The 19,746-nt window shown below is 58.4% G+C and overlaps 2 protein-coding genes across 2 annotated transcripts in view; both read left to right on the forward strand.

The window, feature by feature from the left end:
• was (WASP actin nucleation promoting factor) overlaps positions 1-1,612 on the forward strand; it is a gene marked incomplete at its 3' end in the record, with an annotated part of 33,523 nt that extends 31,911 nt beyond the window's left edge. Inside the window, 6 exon segments of the mRNA NM_001114203.1 lie at positions 167-350; positions 460-502; positions 598-751; positions 1,234-1,585; positions 1,588-1,592; positions 1,595-1,612. Of these exon segments, the coding sequence (NP_001107675.1) occupies positions 167-350; positions 460-502; positions 598-751; positions 1,234-1,585; positions 1,588-1,592; positions 1,595-1,612 (756 nt within the window).
• Positions 1,613-2,060: 448 nt separating this feature from the next.
• ccdc142 (uncharacterized protein MGC145504) lies at positions 2,061-18,679 on the forward strand (the record flags this gene model as incomplete). The annotated part of the gene is given in 7 exon segments (NM_001078998.1): positions 2,061-2,215; positions 7,473-7,636; positions 11,052-11,156; positions 12,384-12,498; positions 15,603-15,780; positions 16,620-16,828; positions 18,272-18,679. Coding segments are annotated over 7 exon segments (1,141 nt in total), but the record flags the coding sequence as incomplete, so codon positions are not given.
• Positions 18,680-19,746: the final 1,067 nt, after the last annotated feature.

The raw sequence follows: 19,746 nt of genomic DNA on the forward strand, positions 1-19,746 counted from the left end.
CAGAGGGGGAAATCACTGAGACCACATAGTGTCACTTATGTACAGTTTCATTAATACAGAGACCCCCCCCCAGGGGTACACTGCGCTCCCGTTTAGGGACCAAGGGTGATTGGGTATTGCATTTTGCTGCACAATTCTCTTCAACAAGTGTCACATGTTTCCTCAGGACCCAGCAGCCCCCAGCCTCTGGCCCCCTCCCAAAGCCTTAACATGCCCGCAGTCAGCATCCCCAACCCCGATATCACTTCCGCCAGGTACCGGGCCCTCAGCGCCCCCGCTGACAAGGGCAAGAACAAGAAAGGGAAGAAGAAGTTCTCCAAGGCTGATATCGGAGCGCCGAGCGGCTTCAAGTGAGGAAGTGGGGCCTCAGTATTGGGCTGGGGAATGGCTGGGGGGCTCGGGGGAGGGCGGGGCATAGATATTGGGGTACACACTCACCCCTCTGATTTCTCCTTGCAGGCACGTCAGTCACGTAGGCTGGGATCCCAACAGTGGGTTTGATGTAAGTGCTTCTCCATTACCCTCCCTTGTCCTGGGCCCCCCCCCCCCCCATCATCTCCAAATCTGTAAATCTGAGACACTTCCTTGCTTTCCCAGGTGAACCAGCTGGACCCCGACATTCGCAACCTCTTCAGCCGCGCAGGGATCAGCGACGCTCAGCTAAAAGATGCCGAAACCTCCAAACTCATCTATGACTTTATAGAGCAGCAGGGAGGGGTGGAGGCCGTGAAGAACGAGATGAGAAGAGGAGGTAACGGGGGCCCCTGGGTGCCATGGGTGTCATCCACATTGTACTGGGCTCAGAGCTCTGTTCAGGGATAATGGGAAACTATCCAGCGTAGGGGGATAGTGCCAACAGTGGCATAAGTGTGACAGGCACGATGGTCCTGCCCTGAAGAGCTGACACTCGAGATGGTAGTCCAGAAACAGGTGGAATGTATAGGGCTGGTTTGTATAGATGTGCAGCTTAGTGGGGTGCTATGGTTAGATGGGGGGATGAATGGGGGGCCCAGCAGTGTGCATGTGGTGCTTGAGGAGGTTACAGTAGCCCAGATGGGAAAGCAGCTTCCATAGGGGATGGGAATGGGCAGGATCATAATGGTACTTGTAGTGAGAAGGAGGAGCAGGACGTAACTCTGACCCACCCAAGGTTACCCCAAAAACTGAGGGAATGTTTGGGAAGCAAACGACTAAAAACCCAAAGCCAACAAAGCTCTTGTCTTCTCTCTGTAGAGACTGCGCCTCCACCTCCTCCCCCATCCCGAAATGCACCCCCAGCACCTACCCCCAGTCGCGGAAGGACTGGCCCATTACCTCCACCTCCTGTTCGTGGATCAAGTGCTCCCCCACCTCCGCCTCCATCCCGGAGTACCCCACCGATCCCACCTCCGACTGCACGCTCTGGAGGCCCTCCGCCTCCTCCCCCACCCCCACCATCAATCCCAGCACCGCCTCCAACAAGTGGGCCAGCCCCTCCTCCACCCCCCCCAGTGTCAGGAACTCAGAGCATCCCATCCCCAACACCTTCAGGAGGACGCGGTGCCCTATTGGATCAGATTCGGCAGGGGACCAAGTTGAATAAGCGCTAGAACATCTCCTCTCTTTTGCCAGCGGGCAGGGGGCATTGGGCATTTTCTGGCGGGTGAGTGTATCTATGGGTGGCTGATAGGACTTGGTGATTGGATGCTTTTTGTGGTTTGAAGGTGTAAAAGGGCAGGTATTGGGGCAGTGGGGCAATGTGTCCTGGGGGCAGTGGGGCAGCATTTCTTCCTGTGCCCAAATGCATGGAACTGGCGTATGAGTTGGCATGTACACCAGCACGCAGCAGCCCAGTGCCCAATTAGAGAAGGGGCTAGAGCGGCTCCATTGTACAGGAAGTAGGAGGTTGTCAGGGGCGGAGCCTAGGCCTGCTGTAGATGGCAAAGCATACATCAGCTGCTATATGTGCCCCAGGGTGAGGGGCGACTGTGGGGTTATTATTTGGGTGGAACTGATTGGGCGGGGGTGTGCTCTGTACTTGCTGTGATTGGATGAACCTGCAACCCAATCTCTGCCCACGCAGGTTTCTGCCAGGCACTGAGCTCCATGATGACGGATAAGTGTGCGTTACTCCCCCTGGGTACAGCCAACTCCCGGCACCCCCGTAGCCGAACAGCAGGAATCCTGGTGCATCTCTGTGACCTGCTCTCACTGGCACTGAGTAGCAACGGCGCTGGTAAGCTGTGCCCACTCCCGGCTAACATGCCCAATGCCCACTCCCGGCTAACATGCCCAATGCCCACTCCCGGCTAACATGCCCAATGCCCACTCCCGGCTACCCTGCACTAACATGCCCACTCCGGGCTAACATGCCCAATGCCCACTCCCGGCTACCCTGCACTAACATGCCCACTCCCGGCTAACATGCCCAATGCCCACTCCCGGCTACCCTGCACTAACATGCCCACTCCCGGCTAACATGCCCAATGCCCACTCCTGGCTAACATGCCCAATGCCCACTCCCGGCTACCCTGCACTAACATGCCCACTCCCGGCTAACATGCCCAATGCCCACTCCCGGCTACCCTGCACTAACATGCCCACTCCCGGCTAACATGCCCAATGCCCGCTCCCGGCTACCCTGCACTAACATGCCCACTCCCGGCTAACATGCCCAATGCCCACTCCCGGCTACCCTGCACTAACATGCCCACTCCCGGCTAACATGCCCAATGCCCACTCCCGGCTACCCTGCACTAACATGCCCACTCCCGGCTAACATGCCCAATGCCCACTCCCGGCTACCCTGCACTAACATGCCCACTCCCGGCTAACATGCCCAATGCCCACTCCCGGCTAACATGCCCAATGCCCACTCCCTGCTACCCTGCACTAACATGCCCACTCCCGGCTACCCTGCACTAACATGCCCACTCCCGGCTACCCTGCACTAACGTGCCCACTCCCGCTACCCTGCACTAACATGCCCACGTCCCGGCTACCCTGCACTAACGTGCCCACTCCCGGCTACCCTGCACTAACATGCCCACGTCCGGCTGCCCTGCACTAACGTGCCCACTCCCGGCTACCCTGCACTAACATGCCCACTCCCGGCTACCCTGCACTAACATGCCCACTCCCGGCTACCCTGCACTAACATGCCCACTCCCGGCTACCCTGCACTAACATGCCCACTCCCGGCTACCCTGCACTAACATGCCCACTCCCGGCTACCCTGCACTAACATGCCCACTCCCGGCTACCCTGCACTAACATGCCCACTCCCGGCTACCCTGCACTAACATGCCCACTCCCGGCTACCCTGCACTAACATGCCCACTCCCGGCTACCCTGCACTAACATGCCCACTCGCAGCTAACATGCCCAATGCCCACTCCCGGCTACCCTGCACTAACATGCCCACTCCCTGCTACCCTGCACTAACATGCCCACTCCCGGCTACCCTGCACTAACATGCCCACTCCCGGCTACCCTGCACTAACATGCCCACTCCCGGCTACCCTGCACTAACATGTCCACTCCCTGCTACCCTGCACTAACATGCCCACTCCCTGCTACCCTGCACTAACATGCCCACTCCCGGCTACCCTGCACTAACATGCCCACTCCCTGCTTACCCTGCACTAACATGTGCCCACTCCCGGCTACCCTGCACTAACATGCCCACTCCCGGCTACCCTGCACTAACATGCCCACTCGCAGCTAACATGCCCAATGCCCACTCCCTGCTACCCTGCACTAACATGCCCACTCCCTGCTACCCTGCACTAACATGCCCACTCCCGGCTACCCTGCACTAACATGCCCACTCCCGGCTAACATGCCCAATGCCCACTCCCGGCTACCCTGCACTAACATGCCCACTCCCTGCTACCCTGCACTAACATGCCCACTCCCGGCTAACATGCCCAATGCCCACAGGTCCCGGCTACCCTGCACTAACATGCCCACTCCCGGCTACCCTACACTAACATGCCCACTCCCTGCTGCCCTGCACTAACATGCCCACTCCCGGCTACCCTGCACTAACATGCCCACTCCCGGCTACCCTGCACTAACATGCCCACTCCCGGCTACCCTGCACTAACGTGCCCACTCCCGGCTACCCTGCACTAACGTGCCCACTCCCGGCTTTGCCCTGCACTAACGTGCCCACTCCCGGCTACCCTGCACTAACATGCCCACTCCCGGCTACCCTGCACTAACATGCCCACTCCCTGCTACCCTGCACTAACATGCCCACTCCCGGCTACCCTGCACTAACATGCCACACTCCCGGCTACCCTGCACTAACATGCCCACTCCCGGCTTAACCCTGCACTAACATGTCCACTCCCTGCTACCCTGCACTAACATGCCCACTCCCTGCTACCCTGCACTAACATGCCCACTCCCGGCTACCCTGCACTAACATGCCCACTCCCGGCTGCCCTGCACTAACGTGCCCACTCCCGGCTACCCTGCACTAACATGCCCACTCCCTGCTACCCTGCACTAACAATGCCCACTCCCGGCTACCCTGCACTAACATGCCCACTCCCGGCTACCCTGCACTAACATGCCCACTCCCGGCTACCCTGCACTAACGTGCCCACTCCCGGCTACCCTGCACTAACATGCCCACTCGCAGCTAACATGCCCAATGCCCACTCCCGGCTACCCTGCACTAACATGCCCACTCCCTGCTACCCTGCACTAACATGCCCACTCCCGGCTACCCTGCACTAACATGCCCACTCCCGGCTACCCTGCACTAACATGCCCACTCCCGGCTACCCTGCACTAACATGTCCACTCCCTGCTACCCTGCACTAACATGCCCACTCCCTGCTACCCTGCACTAACATGCCCACTCCCGGCTACCCTGCACTAACATGCCCACTCCCTGCTACCCTGCACTAACATGCCCACTCCCGGCTACCCTGCACTAACATGCCCACTCCCGGCTACCCTGCACTAACATGCCCACTCGCAGCTAACATGCCCAATGCACCCACTCCCTGCTACCCTGCACTAACAGCCCACTCCCTGCTACCCTGCACTAACATGCCCACTCCCGGCTACCCTGCACTAACATGCCCACTCCCGGCTAACATGCCCAATGCCCACTCCCGGCTTACCCTGCACTAACATGCCCACTCCCTGCTACCCTGCACTAACATGCCCACTCCCGGCTAACATGCCCCAATGCCCACTCCCGGCTACCCTGCACTAACATGCCCACTCCCGGCTACCCTACACTAACATGCCCACTCCCTGCTGCCCTGCACTAACATGCCCACTCCCGGCTACCCTGCACTAACATGCCCACTCCGGCCTACCCTGCACTAACATGCCCACTCCCGGCTACCCTGCACTAACGTGCCCACTCCCGGCTACCCTGCACTAACGTGCCCACTCCCGGCTTGGCCCTGCACTAACGTGCTCCACTCCCGGCTACCCTGCACTAACATGCCCACTCCCGGCTACCCTGCACTAACATGCCCACTCCCTGCTACCCTGCACTAACATGCCCACTCCCGGCTACCCTGCACTAACATGCCCACTCCCGGCTACCCTGCACTAACATGCCCACTCCCGGCTACCCTGCACTAACATGTCCACTCCCTGCTACCCTGCACTAACATGCCCACTCCCTGCTACCCTGCACTAACATGCCCACTCCCGGCTACCCTGCACTAACATGCCCACTCCCGGCTGCCCTGCACTAACGTGCCCACTCCCGGCTACCCTGCACTAACATGCCCACTCCCTGCTACCCTGCACTAACATGCCCACTCCCGGCTACCCTGCACTAACATGCCCACTATCCCGGCTACCCTGCACTAACATGCCCACTCGCAGCTAACATGCCCAATGCCCACTCCCTGCTACCCTGCACTAACATGCCCCTCCCTGCTACCCTGCACTAACATGCCACTTCCCGGCTACCCTGCACTAACATGCCCACTCCCGGCTAACATGCCCAATGCCCACTCCCGGCTACCCTGCACTAACATGCCCACCCCTGCTACCCTGCACTAACATGCCCACTCCCGGCTAACATGCCCAATGCCCACTCCCGGCTACCCTGCACTAACATGCCCACTCCCGGCTACCCTGCACTAACGTGCCCACTCCCCGCTACCCTGCACTAACATGCCCACTCCCGGCTACCCTGCACTAACATGCCCACTCCCGGCTACCCTGCACTAACGTGCCCACTCCCGGCTACCCTGACTAACGTGCCCACTCCCGGCTGCCCTGCACTAACATGCCCACTCCCGGCTACCCTGCACTAACGTGCCCCTCCCTGCTACCCTGCACTAACGTGCCCACTCCCCGCTACCCTGCACTAACGTGCCCACTCCCTGCTACCCTGCACTAACGTGCCCACTCCCGGCTGGCCTGCACTAACATGTCCACTCCCTGCTACCCTGCACTAACGTGCCCACTCCGGCTACCCTGCACTAACATGCCCACTCCCGGCTACCCTGCACTAACATGCCCACTCCGGTTTACCCTGCACTAACATGCCCACTCCCGGCTACCCTGCACTAACATGCCCACTCCCTGCTACCCTGCACTAACATGCCCACTCCCGGTTACCCTGCACTAACATGCCCACTCCCTGCTACCCTGCACTAACATGCCCACTTCCGGTTACCCTGCACTAACATGCCCACTCCCGGCTACCCTGCACTAACATGCCCACTCCCGGCTACCCTGCACTAACATGCCCACTCCCGGCTGCCCTGCACTAACATGCCCCACTCCCGGCTGCCCTGCACTAAACATGCCCACTCCCGGCTACCCTGCACTAACATGCCCACTCGCAGCTAACATGCCCAATGCCACTCCCGGCTACCCTGCACTAACGTGCCCACTCCCGGCTGCCCTGCACTAACATGTCCACTCCCTGCTACCCTGCACTAACATGTCCACTCCCTGCTACCCTGCACTAACGTGCCCACTCCCGGCTACCCTGCACTAACGTGCCCACTCCCTGCTACCCTGCACTAACGTGCCCACTCCCGGCTACCCTGCACTAACATGTCCACTCCCTGCTACCCTGCACTAACGTGCCCACTCCCTGCTACCCTGCACTAACATGCCCACTCCCGGCTACCCTACACTAACATGCCCACTCCCGGCTACCCTGCACTAACGTGCCCACTCCCTGCTACCCTGCACTAACGTGCCCACTCCCTGCTACCCTGCACTAACATGCCCACTCCCGGCTACCCTACACTAACATGCCCACTCCCGGCTACCCTGCACTAACGTGCCCACTCCCTGCTACCCTGCACTAACGTGCCCACTCCCGGCTACCCTGCACTAACATGTCCACTCCCTGCTACCCTGCACTAACGTGCCCAGTGCCCACATACTGTTACTGGCATACACCCAGTGCGGCCCCCCCATCCTGCTGCCCCCCCACCCCCATCTGCCCCATCTGCTGCCCCCTGACACTTACTGTTGCCCCTCTGTAGATTCAAGGCCTGGGCTAGAGAGAAGTTGCCCAGACGGAGTGTTTGGCAGTCGCTGCGTGGCATCCCTGTCCTTGTGTGATGGGTGGCTCCGTGCCCGCTCCCAGCAGTATAACAGCACTGGGGCTCTGGGCCCATTACTGCTGGTTACCCACGGAGACCTACCGGTAAGGAGCTTGCCCCCTCCCATGGCAGCGTTTCCCACCCCAAATTTTTGTCTCTGTCATTGTCTGGCAGCCACTCTGTGCCCTTGAGTAGGTGCCCGTCTGTGCCCCTGGCTAGTGTGGGTGCCAGTCTGTGCCCCTGGCTAGTGTGGGTGCCAGTCTGTCTGTGCCCCTGGCTAGTGTGGGTGCCAGTCTGTCTGTGCCCCTGGCTAGTGTGGGTGCCAGTCTGTCTGTGCCCCTGGCTAGTGTGGGTGCCAGTCTGTCTGTGCCCCTGGCTAGTGTGGGTGCCAGTCTGTCTGTGCCCCTGGCTAGTGTGGGTGCCAAGTCTGTTTGTGCCCCTGGCTAGTGTGGGTGCCAGTCTGTCTGTGCCCCTGGCTAGTGTGGGTGCCAGTCTGTCTGTGCCCCTGGCTAGTGTGGGTGCCAGTCTGTCTGTGCCCCTGGCTAGTGTGGGTGCCAGTCTGTGCCCCTGGCTAGTGTGGGTGCCAGTCTGTCTGTGCCCCTGGCTAGTGTGGGCGCCAGTCTGTCTGTGCCCTGGCTAGTGTGGGTGCCAGTCTGCCTGTGCCCCTGGCTAGTGTGGGTGCCAGTCTGCCTGTGCCCCTGGCTAGTGTGGGCGCCAGTCTGTCTGTGCCCCTAGCTAGTGTGGGCGCCAGTCTGTCTGTGCCCCTGGCTAGTGTGGGTGCCAAGTCTGTCTGTGCCCCTGGCTAGTGTGGGCGCCAGTCTGTCTGTGCCCCTGGCTAGTGTGGGTGCCAGTCTGCCTGTGCCCCTAGCTAGTGTGGGTGCCAGTCTGTCTGTGCCCCTAGCTAGTGTGGGCTCCAGTCTGTCTGTGCCCCTGGCTAGTGTGGGTGCCAGTCTGTGCCTCCTGGCTAGTGTGGGTGCCAGTCTGTGCCCCTGGCTAGTGTGGGCGCCAGTCTGTCTGTGCCCCTAGCTAGTGTGGGCTCCAGTCTGTCTGCGCCCCTGGCTAGTGTGGGTGCCAGTCTGTGCCCCTGGCTAGTGTGGGTGCCAGTCTGTGCCCCTGGCTAGTGTGGGTGCCAGTCTGTGCCCCTGGCTAGTGTGGGTGCCAGTCTGTGCCCCTGGCTAGTGTGGGTGCCAGTCTGTCTGCGCCCCTGGCTAGTGTGGGTGCCAGTCTGTGCCCCTGGCTAGTGTGGGTGCCAGTCTGTGTGCGCCCCTGGCTAGTGTGGGTGCCAGTCTGTCTGTGCCCCTGGCTAGTGTGGGTGCCAGTCTGTCTGTGCCCCTGGCTAGTGTGGGTGCCAGTCTGTCTGCGCCCCTGGCTAGTGTGGGTGCCAGTCTGTCTGAGCCCCTTGCTAGTGTGGGTGCCAGTCTGTGCCCCTGGCTAGTGTGGGTGCCAGTCTGTCTGTGCCCCTGGCTAGTGTGGGTGCCAGTCTGTCTGCGCCCCTTGCTAGTGTGGGTGCCAGTCTGTGCCCCTGGCTAGTGTGGGTGCCAGCCTGTGCCCCTGGCTAGTGTGGGTGCCAGTCTGTCTGTGCCGCCTGGCTAGTGTGGGTGCCAGTCTGTCTGTGCCCCTGGCTAGTGTGGGTTCCAGTCTGTGCCCCTGGCTAGTGTGGGTGCCAGTCTGTCTGTGCCCCTGGCTAGTGTGGGTGCCAGTCTGTGCCCCTGGCTAGTGTGGGTGCCAGTCTGCCTGTGCCCCTAGCTAGTGTGGGTGCCAGTCTGTCTGTGCCCCTAGCTAGTGTGGGCTCCAGTCTGTCTGTGCCCCTGGCTAGTGTGGTGCCAGTCTGTGCCCCTGGCTAGTGTGGGTGCCAGTCTGTGCCCCTGGCTAGTGTGGGCGCCAGTCTGTCTGTGCCCCTAGCTAGTGTGGGCTCCAGTCTGTCTGCGCCCCTGGCTAGTGTGGGTGCCAGTCTGTGCCCCTGGCTAGTGTGGGTGCCAGTCTGTTGCCCCTGGCTAGTGTGGGTGCCAGTCCCCTGTGCCCCTGGCTAGTGTGGGTGCCAGTCTGTGCCCCTGGCTAGTGTGGGTGCCAGTCTGTCTGCGCCCCTGGCTAGTGTGGGTGCCAGTCTGTGCCCCTGGCTAGTGTGGGTGCCAGTCTGTGTGCGCCCCTGGCTAGTGTGGGTGCCAGTCTGTCTGTGCCCCTGGCTAGTGGTGGGTGCCAGTCTGTCTGTGCCCCTGGCTAGTGTGGGTGCCAGTCTGTCTGCGCCCCTGGCTAGTGTGGGTGCCAGTCTGTCTGAGCCCCTTGCTAGTGTGGGTGCCAGTCTGTGCCCCTGGCTAGTGTGGGTGCCAGTCTGTCTGTGCCCCTGGCTAGTGTGGGTGCCAGTCTGTCTGCGCCCCTGGCTAGTGTGGGTGCCAGTCTGTGCCCCTGGCTAGTGTGGGTGCCAGCCTGTGCCCCTGGCTAGTGTGGGTGCCAGTCTGTCTGTGCCCCTGGCTAGTGTGGGTGCCAGTCTGTCTGTGCCCCTGGCTAGTGTGGGTTCCAGTCTGTGCCCCTGGCTAGTGTGGGTGCCAGTCTGTCTGTGCCCCTGCTAGTGTGGGTGCCAGTCTGTGCCCCTGGCTAGTGTGGGTGCCAGTCTGTCTGTTGCCCCTGGCTAGTGTGGGTGCCAGTCTGTGCCCCTGGCTAGTGTGGGTGCCAGTCTGTCTGTGCCCCTGGCTAGTGTGGGTGCCAGTCTGTCTGCACCCCTGGCTAGTGTGGGTGCCAGTCTGTCTGTGCCCCTGGCTAGTGTGGGTGCCAGTCTGTCTGTGCCCCCTGGCTAGTGGTGGTGCCAGTCTGTCTGTGCCCCTGGCTAGTGTGGGTGCCAGTCTGTCTGTGCCCTTGGCTAGTGTGGGTGCCAGTCTGTGCCCTGGCTAGTGTGGGTGCCAGTCTGTGCCCCTGGCTAGTGTGGGTGCCAGTCTGTGCCCCTGGCTAGTGTGGGTGCCAGTCTGTCTGTGCCCCTGGCTAGTGTGGGTGCCAGTCTGTCTGCGCCCCTGGCTAGTGTGGGTGCCAGTCTGTCTGCGCCCCTGGCTAGTGTGGGTGCCAGTCTGTCTGCGCCCGCCTGGCTAGTGTGGGTGCCAGTCTGGTCCTGTGCCCCTGGCTATGTTGGGTGCCAGTCTGTCTGTGCCCCTGGCTAGTGTGGGTGCCAGTCTGTCTGCGCCCCTGGCTAGTGTGGGTGCCAGTCTGTCTGCGCCCCTGGCTAGTGTGGGTGCCAGTCTGTGTGCGCCCCTGGCTAGTGTGGGTGCCAGTCTGTCTGCGCCCCTGGCTAGTGTGGGTGCCAGTCTGTCTGTGCCCCTGGCTAGTGTGGGTGCCAGTCTGTCTGTGCCCCTGGCTAGTGTGGGTGCCAGTCTGTCTGCGCCCCTGGCTAGTGTGGGTGCTTCTGAGATTGGCCTAAGACTTAGAGTGCAAGCTCCCTGGGCAACTGGTCTCCGACTGCATCACCCTTATACTGTGTGTGAGACCCACTGCAAGATGAGCAGTCTCTTACACTGCCCCCTTGTGCCCCACTAGGTACTGCAGGCAGAAGCACACAGGCTGTGTTCCCTCATCACTGAGACTGCCCCCCGAAACCCCCGGCTCCCCCGGCACATCCAGCAGCTCAGAGAGTCTATTGAGGTAGGTCTTGTGGGGTGTCTCTTGCATGTCTCGCACAGGCTGTCACTTCTCTCTTTGTGTCTCACCCTGGGGTATCTGTCACATTGGGTCTCTCCCTGTGTCTCAGTTCCTAGCTGTCTCTCTGTCAGTCAGTTCTCTCGCTGTGTCTCAGCCTGGTTCCTAGCTGTCTCTCTGTCAGTCAGTTCTCTCGCTGTGTCTCAGCCTGGTTCCTAGCTGTCTCTCTGTCAGTCAGTTCTCTCGCTGTGTCTCAGCCTGGTTCCTAGCTGTCTCTCTGTCAGTCAGTTCTCTCGCTGTGTCTCAGCCTGGTTCCTAGCTGTCTCTCTGTCAGTCAGTTCTCTCGCTGTGTCTCAGTTCCTAGCTGTCTCTCTGTCAGTCAGTTCTCTCCCTGTGTCTCAGCCTGGTTCCTGGCTGTCTCTCTGTCAGTCAGTTCTCTCGCTGTGTCTCAGCCTGGTTCCTAGCTGTCTCTCTGTCAGTCAGTTCTCTCGCTGTGTCTCAGTTCCTAGCTGTCTCCCTCTGTCAGTCAGTTCTCTCGCTGTGTCTCAGCCTGGTTCCTAGCTGTCTCTCTGTCAGTCAGTTTCTCTCGCTGTGTCTCAGTTCCTAGCTGTCTCTCTGTCAGTCAGTTCTCTCCCTGTGTCTCAGCCTGGTTCCTGGCTGTCTCTCTGTCAGTCAGTTTCTCTCGCTGTGTCTCAGCCTGTTCCTAGCTGTCTCTCTGTCAGTCAGTTCTCTCGCTGTGTCTCAGTTCCTAGCTGTCTCTCTGTCAGTCAGTTCTCTCGCTGTGTCTCAGTTCCTAGCTGTCTCTCTGTCAGTCAGTTCTCTCGCTGTGTCTCAGCCTGGTTCCTGTCTGTCTCTCTGTCAGTCAGTTCTCTCGCTGTGTCTCAGCCTGGTTCCTGTCTGTCTCTCTGTCAGTCAGTTCTCTCCCTGTGTCTCAGCCTGGTTCCTAGCTGTCTCTCTGTCAGTCAGTTCTCTCGCTGTGTCTCAGCCTGGTTCCTGGCTGTCTCTCTGTCAGTCAGTTCTCTCGCTGTGTCTCAGTTCCTAGCTGTCTCTCTGTCAGTCAGTTCTCTCGCTGTGTCTCAGCCTGGTTCCTGTCTGTCTCTCTGTCAGTCAGTTCTCTCGCTGTGTCTCAGCCTGGTTCCTGTCTGTCTCTCTCCCAGGATATTAGCTGTCTCCCAGATCCCGAATGTAGGTTTTCTCGCACTCACACTCTGGCCCTTCTCCTATGTCTCTCAGGTCCTCTCATGCACTCTCCCACGCACCCTGGGTGCTCTCTGTGCTCGGATGGCACGGGACTTGTTTCACAATCTGATGCCCACGGGCAGATACTGGCGAGGGAACGTCTCACAAGGTACAGACTTGGCCCATTTCTCTCATCTCTTTATAGTGTAGGGGGGGGGTACACTGCCTGTATATAGTGTAGGGGGGGTACACTGCCTGTATATAGTGTAGGGGGGGATACACTGCCTGTATATAGTGTAGGGGGGGGGGATACACTGCCTGTATATAGTGTAGGGGGGGGGATACACTGCCTGTATATAGTGTAGGGGGGGGGGGAACACTGCCTGTATATAGGGTAGGGGGGGGGGATACACTGCCTGTATATAGTGTAGGGGGGGATACACTGCCTGTATATAGTGTAGGGGGGGATACACTGCCTGTATATAGTGTAGGGGGGGATACACTGCCTGTATATAGTGTAGGGGGGGGTACACTGCCTGTATATAGTGTAGCGGGGGGGGATACACTGCCTGTATATAGTGTAGGGGGGGGATACACTGCCTGTATATAGTGTAGGGGGGGATACACTGCCTGTATATAGTGTAGGGGGGGATACACTGCCTGTATATAGTGTAGGGGGGATACACTGCCTGTATATAGTGTAGGGGGGGGGATACACTGCCTGTATATAGTGTAGTGAGGGGGGTACACTGCCTGTATATAGTGTGGGGGGGGGGATACACTGCTGTATATAGTGTAGGGGGGATACACTGCCTGTATATAGTGTAGGGGGGGATACACTGCCTGTATATAGTGTAGGGGGGGGGATACACTGCCTGTATATAGTGTAGGGGGGGATACACTGCCTGTATATAGTGTAGGGGGGGGGATACACTGCCTGTATATAGTGTAGGGGGGATACACTGCCTGTATATAGTGTAGGGGGGGGATACACTGCCTGTATATAGTGTAGGGGGGGATACACTGCCTGTATATAGTGTAGGGGGGAATACACTGCCTGTATATAGTGTAGGGGGGGGATACACTGCCTGTATATAGTGTAGGGGGGGATACACTGCCTGTATATAGTGTAGGGGGGGGGATACACTGCCTGTATATAGTGTAGGGGGGGGATACACTGCCTGTATATAGTGTAGGGGGGGGATACACTGCCTGTATATAGTTGTAGGGGGGGGATACACTGCCTGTATATAGTGTAGGGGGGATACACTGCCTGTATATAGTGTAGGGGGGGATACACTGCCTGTATATAGTGTAGGGGGGGATACACTGCCTGTATATAGTGTAGGGGGGGGATACACTGCCTGTATATAGTGTAGGGGGGGATACACTGCCTGTATATAGTGTAGGGGGGGGATACACTGCCTGTATATAGTGTAGGGGGGATACACTGCCTGTATATAGTGGTAGGGGGGGGATACACTGCCTGTATATAGTGTAGGGGGGGATACACTGCCTGTATATAGTGTAGGGGGGGGATACACTGCCTGTATATAGTGGTAAAGGGGGGGGATACACTGCCTGTATATAGTGTAGGGGGGGATACACTGCCTGTATATAGTGTAGGGGGGGATACACTGCCTGTATATAGTGTAGGGGGGGGTACACTGCCTGTATATAGTGTAGGGGGGGATACACTGCCTGTATATAGTGTAGGGGGGGAATACACTGCCTGTATATAGTGTAGGGGGGGGATACACTGCCTGTATATAGTGTAGGGGGGGATACACTGCCTGTATATAGTGTAGGGGGGGATACACTGCCTGTATATAGTGTAAGGGGGGGGGTACACTGCCTGTATATAGTGTAGGGGGGGATACACTGCCTGTATATAGTGTAGGGGGGGGATACACTGCCTGTATATAGTGTAGGGGGGGATACACTGCCTGTATATAGTGTAGGGGGGGATACACTGCCTGTATATAGTGTAGGGGGGGATACACTGCCTGTATATAGTGTAGGGGGGGGATACACTGCCTGTATATAGTGTAGGGGGGGATACACTGCCTGTATATAGTGTAGGGGGGGATACACTGCCTGTATATAGTGTGGGGATACACTGCCTGTATATAGTGTAGGGGGGGATACACTGCCTGTATATAGTGTAGGGGGGATACACTGCCTGTATATAGTGTAGGGGGGGATACACTGCCTGTATATAGTGTAGGGGGGGATACACTGCTGTATATAGTGTAGGGGGGGATACACTGCCTGTATATAGTGTAGGGGGGGATACACTGCCTGTATATAGTGTAGGGGGGGATACACTGCCTGTATATAGTGTAGGGGGGGATACACTGCCTGTATATAGTGTAGGGGGGATACACTGCCTGTATATAGTGTAGGGGGGGATACACTGCCTGTATATAGTGTAGGGGGGGATACACTGCTGTATATAGTGTAGGGGGGGGGATACACTGCCTGTATATAGTGTAGGGGGGGGGATACACTGCCTGTAATATAGTGTAGGGGGGGGATACACTGCCTGTATATAGTGTAGGGGGGGGATACACTGCCTGTATATAGTGTAGGGGGGGGATACACTGCCTGTATATAGTGTAGGGGGGGATACACTGCCTGTATATAGTGTAGGGGGGGATACACTGCCTGTATATAGTGTAGGGGGGGGGATACACTGCCTGTATATAGTGTAGGGGGGGGATACACTGCCCTGTATATAGTGTAGGGGGGATACACTGCCTGTATATAGTGTAGGGGGGGATACACTGCCTGTATATAGTGTAGGGGGGGATACACTGCCTGTATATAGTGTAGGGGGTGATACACTGGCCTGTATATAGTGTAGGGGGGGATACACTGCCTGTATATAGTGTAGGGGGGGATACACTGCCTGTATATAGTGTAGGGGGGGATACACTGCCTGTATATAGTGTAGGGGGGGATACACTGCCTGTATATAGTGTAGGGGGGGATACACTGCCTGTATATAGTGTAGGGGGGGATACACTGCCTGTATATAGTGTAGGGGGGGATACACTGCCTGTATATAGTGTAGGGGGGGGATACACTGCCTGTATATAGTGTAGGGGGGGGATACACTGCCTGTATATAGTGTAGGGGGGGGATACACTGCCTGTATATAGTGTAGGGGGGGATACACTGCCTGTATATAGTGTAGGGGGGGATACACTGCCTGTATATAGTGTAGGGGGGGATACCGTATGCACTATATCTGCTCTCTGTACCTTTCAGGTAGTAACGTGACCCCCAGTGAGTACATTCTCTCATCAGCCAATTATCTGCTTGTGCCAGTTGTGGGCGGGGCCTCCCACTTGCCCCAGGAAAGCCAGGTGGCGGCTCTTTCTGCAGCACTTGGGGCATTTTTGGGGGCTTGGATGGAGCATATCCTGCAGGAACGGCTCAGGTTCAGGTGAGTGGGGTGTAAGGTTGTATCTGCCCCCCCCCCCCCCAGCACTGTAACTGCCCCTCCTTCTCTAGGAAGGTTCCACCAGATGCTGGGAGTTACCCCCATTCAGCCACAGGAGCAAACGCATTCTGTACAGACCTCACCTTCACTCTTACTCCCCTGAGTCTCACTCACCTTTACTCTCACTCACCTTCACTCTCGCTCCCCTGAGTCTCGCCCACCTTCACTCTCACTCCCCTAAGTCTCACTCACCTTCACTCTCGCTCCCCTGAGTCTCACTCACCTTCACTCTCACTCCCCTGAGTCTCACCCATCTTCACTCTCTCCCCTGAGTCTCACTCACCTTCACTCTCGCTCCCCTGAGTCTTACTCACCTTCACTCTCGCTCCCCTGAGTCTCACTCACCTTTACTCTCACTCCCCTTAGTCTCACCCACCTTTACTCTCACTCCCCTGAGTCTCGCCCACCTTCACTCTCACTCCCCTGAGTCTCACCCACCTTCACTCTCGCTCCCCTGAGTCTCGCCCACCTTCACTCTCACTCCCCTGAGTCTCACTCACCTTCACTCTCGCTCCCCTGAGTCTCACTCACCTTTACTCTCACTCCCCTTAGTCTCACCCACCTTTACTCTCGCTCCCCTGAGTCTCACCCACCTTCACTCTCACTCCCCTGAGTCTCACTCACCTTCACTCTCACTCCCCTAAGTCTCATCCACCTTCACTCTCGCTCCCCTGAGTCTCATCCACCTTCACTCTCACTCCCCTGAGTCTCACCCACCTTCACTCTCACTCCCCTGAGTCTCACCCACCTTCACTCTCTCCCCCTTGCTGTGTGTCTCTCAGCCTGCAGGGGGCCCTCCAGCTGAGATGTGACTGTGAGAGTGTTCGGGGGCTGTTGCAGTCTCCAGACTCGGGCCTTTCCGCGGATGTGAGTGAGACCCTCCTGGCGCTGCCGGTGTTCCAGCAGTTGGATAACGCCGTTACCTGTCTCCTCCAGCAGCCCCCCCGTAAGGCCCCCCTGCGCTCCTGTGCCTGCCCCCTGCTGTTCTGCTGTAAGTATTGCACTTATCCATCATTCCTCTTTCTCCATTGCCTGCTCACTCACCTGAGTGCCCACTCCTCCTCCCTTTGCACTATATAGCTGTGCCAGCCGGGCAGCTGCCACCTTTCAGCCCAATATATAAGGTGGTACATGGGCACAACCTACATTAGGGGCCCATGAAACTCCGCCTCCTATGACAATACAGTGTGTGCTAGGCCCCTCCCAGTGAGTGGGATACTGGAGGCTGATAGAGCCCCCCAAGTTACAGAGTTGTGCCCCCCAGACCCCCATGTTACAGAGTTGCTGCCCCCAGACCCCCATGTTACAGAGTTGTGCCCCCCAGACCCCCATGTTACAGAGTTGTGCCCCCCCAGGCCCCCCATGTTACAGAGGTGCCCCCCCATGTTACAGAGTTGTGCTTCCCCCCAGACCCCCATGTTACAGAGTTGTGCCCCCCAGACCCCATGTTACAGAGTTGTGCCCCCCCAAGGCCCCCATGTTACAGAGTTGTGCCCCCCCAGACCCCCCATGTTACAGAGTTGTGCCCCCCCCCCAGGCCCCCATGTTACAGAGTTGCCCCCCCCAGACCCCCCTGTTACAGAGTTGTGCCCCCCCCAGACCCCCATGTTACAGAGTTGTGCCCCCCAGGGCCCCCCATGTTACAGAGTTGTTGCCCCCCATGTTTTACAGAGTTGTGCCCCCCCCATGTTACAGAGTTGTGCCCCCCCCATTGTTACAGAGTTGTGCCCCCCCATATTACAGAGTTGTGCCCCCCCAGACCCCATGTTACAGAGTTGTTGCCCCCCATGTTACAGAGTTGTGCCCCCCAGACCCCCAATATTACAGAGTTGTGCCCCCCAAGGCCCCCATGTTACAGAGTTGTGCCCCCCCCATGTTACAGAGTTGTGCCCCCCAGACCCCCATGTTACAGAGTTGTGCCCCCAGACCCCCCATATTTACAGAGTTGTGCCCCCCCAGGCCCCCCATGTTACAGAGTTGTGCCCCCCCCATGTTACAGAGTTGTGCCCCCCCCCATGTTACAGAGTTGTGCCCCCAGAACCCCCCATATTACAGAGTTGTGCCCCCCCCAGCCCCCCATGTTACAGAGTTGTGCCCCCCCCATGTTACAGAGTTGTGCCCCCCAGACCCCCATGTTACAGAGTTGTGCCCCCCAGACCCCCATGTTACAGAGTTGTGCCCCCAGACCCCCATGTTACAGAGTTGTGCCCCCCAGCGCCCCCATGTTACAGAGTTGTGCCCCCCCCAGACCCCCATGGTTACAGAGTTGTGCCCCCCAGACCCCCATGTTACAGAGTTGTGCCCCCCAGACCCCCATGTTACAGAGTTGTGCCCCCCCAGACCCCCATGTTACAGAGTTGTTGCCCCCCAGACCCCCCATGTTACAGAGTTGTGCCCCCCCAGACCCCCATGTTACAGAGTTGTGCCCCCCCAGGCCCCCCACTCTGCAGAGCGGCGGTGGAGAGCGTGTCGGACAGCCTGCAGAGCCTGGACAGCCTGGAGCGCAGAGCGTGGGAGAGACGCCAGTCGGGGGCTGAGGTTCCGCGCCAGGGGCACCACCCTTACCTGCTGCACAACCAGCGCCAGTGGCTCGCCCTGCGGGTGCACAGAGGTTGGGGGGCCCTGCGGGTTCCCTGGGACGGACCTTGATGTGCGACCCGCCTGTAACGGCAGCACCCAGGGGGCACGGCGCTATGGTGGGTGCCATACTGCCCCCCCGTCTCCCAGGCAACCACCAGTCTGTTTTTATTATGGACTTTCTTACTGGGCGGAGCTTATTTTTATTTATTGGAGATTTCAGCTTAAATGTCTGTATTTTAATAATTACACATTTTTTTATGAATCCTTGTGTGCCGGGTATTTGTACCCACTGTGCCCCCCCCATGGGCAGGTATAATCATCATAGGGTGGGGCACAGGGGCATTCAGTGTGTGCCGGGTATTTATACCCACTGTGCCCCCCCCCATGGGCAGGATTAATCATCATAGGGTGGGGCACAGGGGCATTCAGTGTGTGCCGGGTATTTGTACCCCCCCCCCATGGGCAGGTATAATCATCATAGGGTGTGGCACAGGGGCATTCAGTGTGTGCCGGGTATTTATACCCACTGTGCCCCCCCCATGGGCAGGTATAATCATCATAGGGTGGGGCACAGGGGCATTCAGTGTGTGCCGGGTATTTGTACCCCCCCCATGGGCAGGTATAATCATCATAGGGTGGGGCACAGGGGCATTCAGTGTGTGCCGGGTATTTGTACCCCCCCCCATGGGCAGGATTAATCATCATAGGGTGGGGCACAGGGGCATTCAGTGTGTGCCGGGTATTTGTACCCCCCCCCCCATGGGCAGGTATAATCATCATAGGGTGGGGCACAGGGGCATTCAGTGTGTGCCGGGTATTTGTACCCCCCCCATGGGCAGGTATAATCATCATAGGGTGGGGCACAGGGGCATTCAGTGTGTGCCGGGTATTTGTACCCCCCCCCATGGGCAGGTATAATCATCATAGGGTGGGGCACAGGGGCATTCAGTGTGTGCCGGGTATTTGTACCCACTGTGCCCCCCCCATGGGCAGGTATAATCATCATAGGGTGGGGCACAGGGGCATTCAGTGTGTGCCGGGTATTTGTACCCCCCCCATGGGCAGGTATAATCATCATAGGGTGGGGCACAGGGGCATTCAGTGTGTGCCGGGTATTTGTACCCCCCATGGGCAGGTATAATCATCATAGGGTGGGGCACAGGGGCATTCAGTGTGTGCCGGGTATTTGTACCCCCCCATGGGCAGGTATAATCATCATAGGGTGGGGCACAGGGGCATTCAGTGTGTGCCGGGTATTTGTACCCCCCCCCATGGGCAGGTATAATCACCATAGGGTGGGGCACAGGGGCATTCAGTGTGTGCCGGGCT

This window comes from Xenopus tropicalis, chromosome 8 (assembly GCF_000004195.4).
Source record: "Xenopus tropicalis strain Nigerian chromosome 8, UCB_Xtro_10.0, whole genome shotgun sequence".
NCBI classification, from domain to species: domain Eukaryota; kingdom Metazoa; phylum Chordata; class Amphibia; order Anura; family Pipidae; genus Xenopus; species Xenopus tropicalis.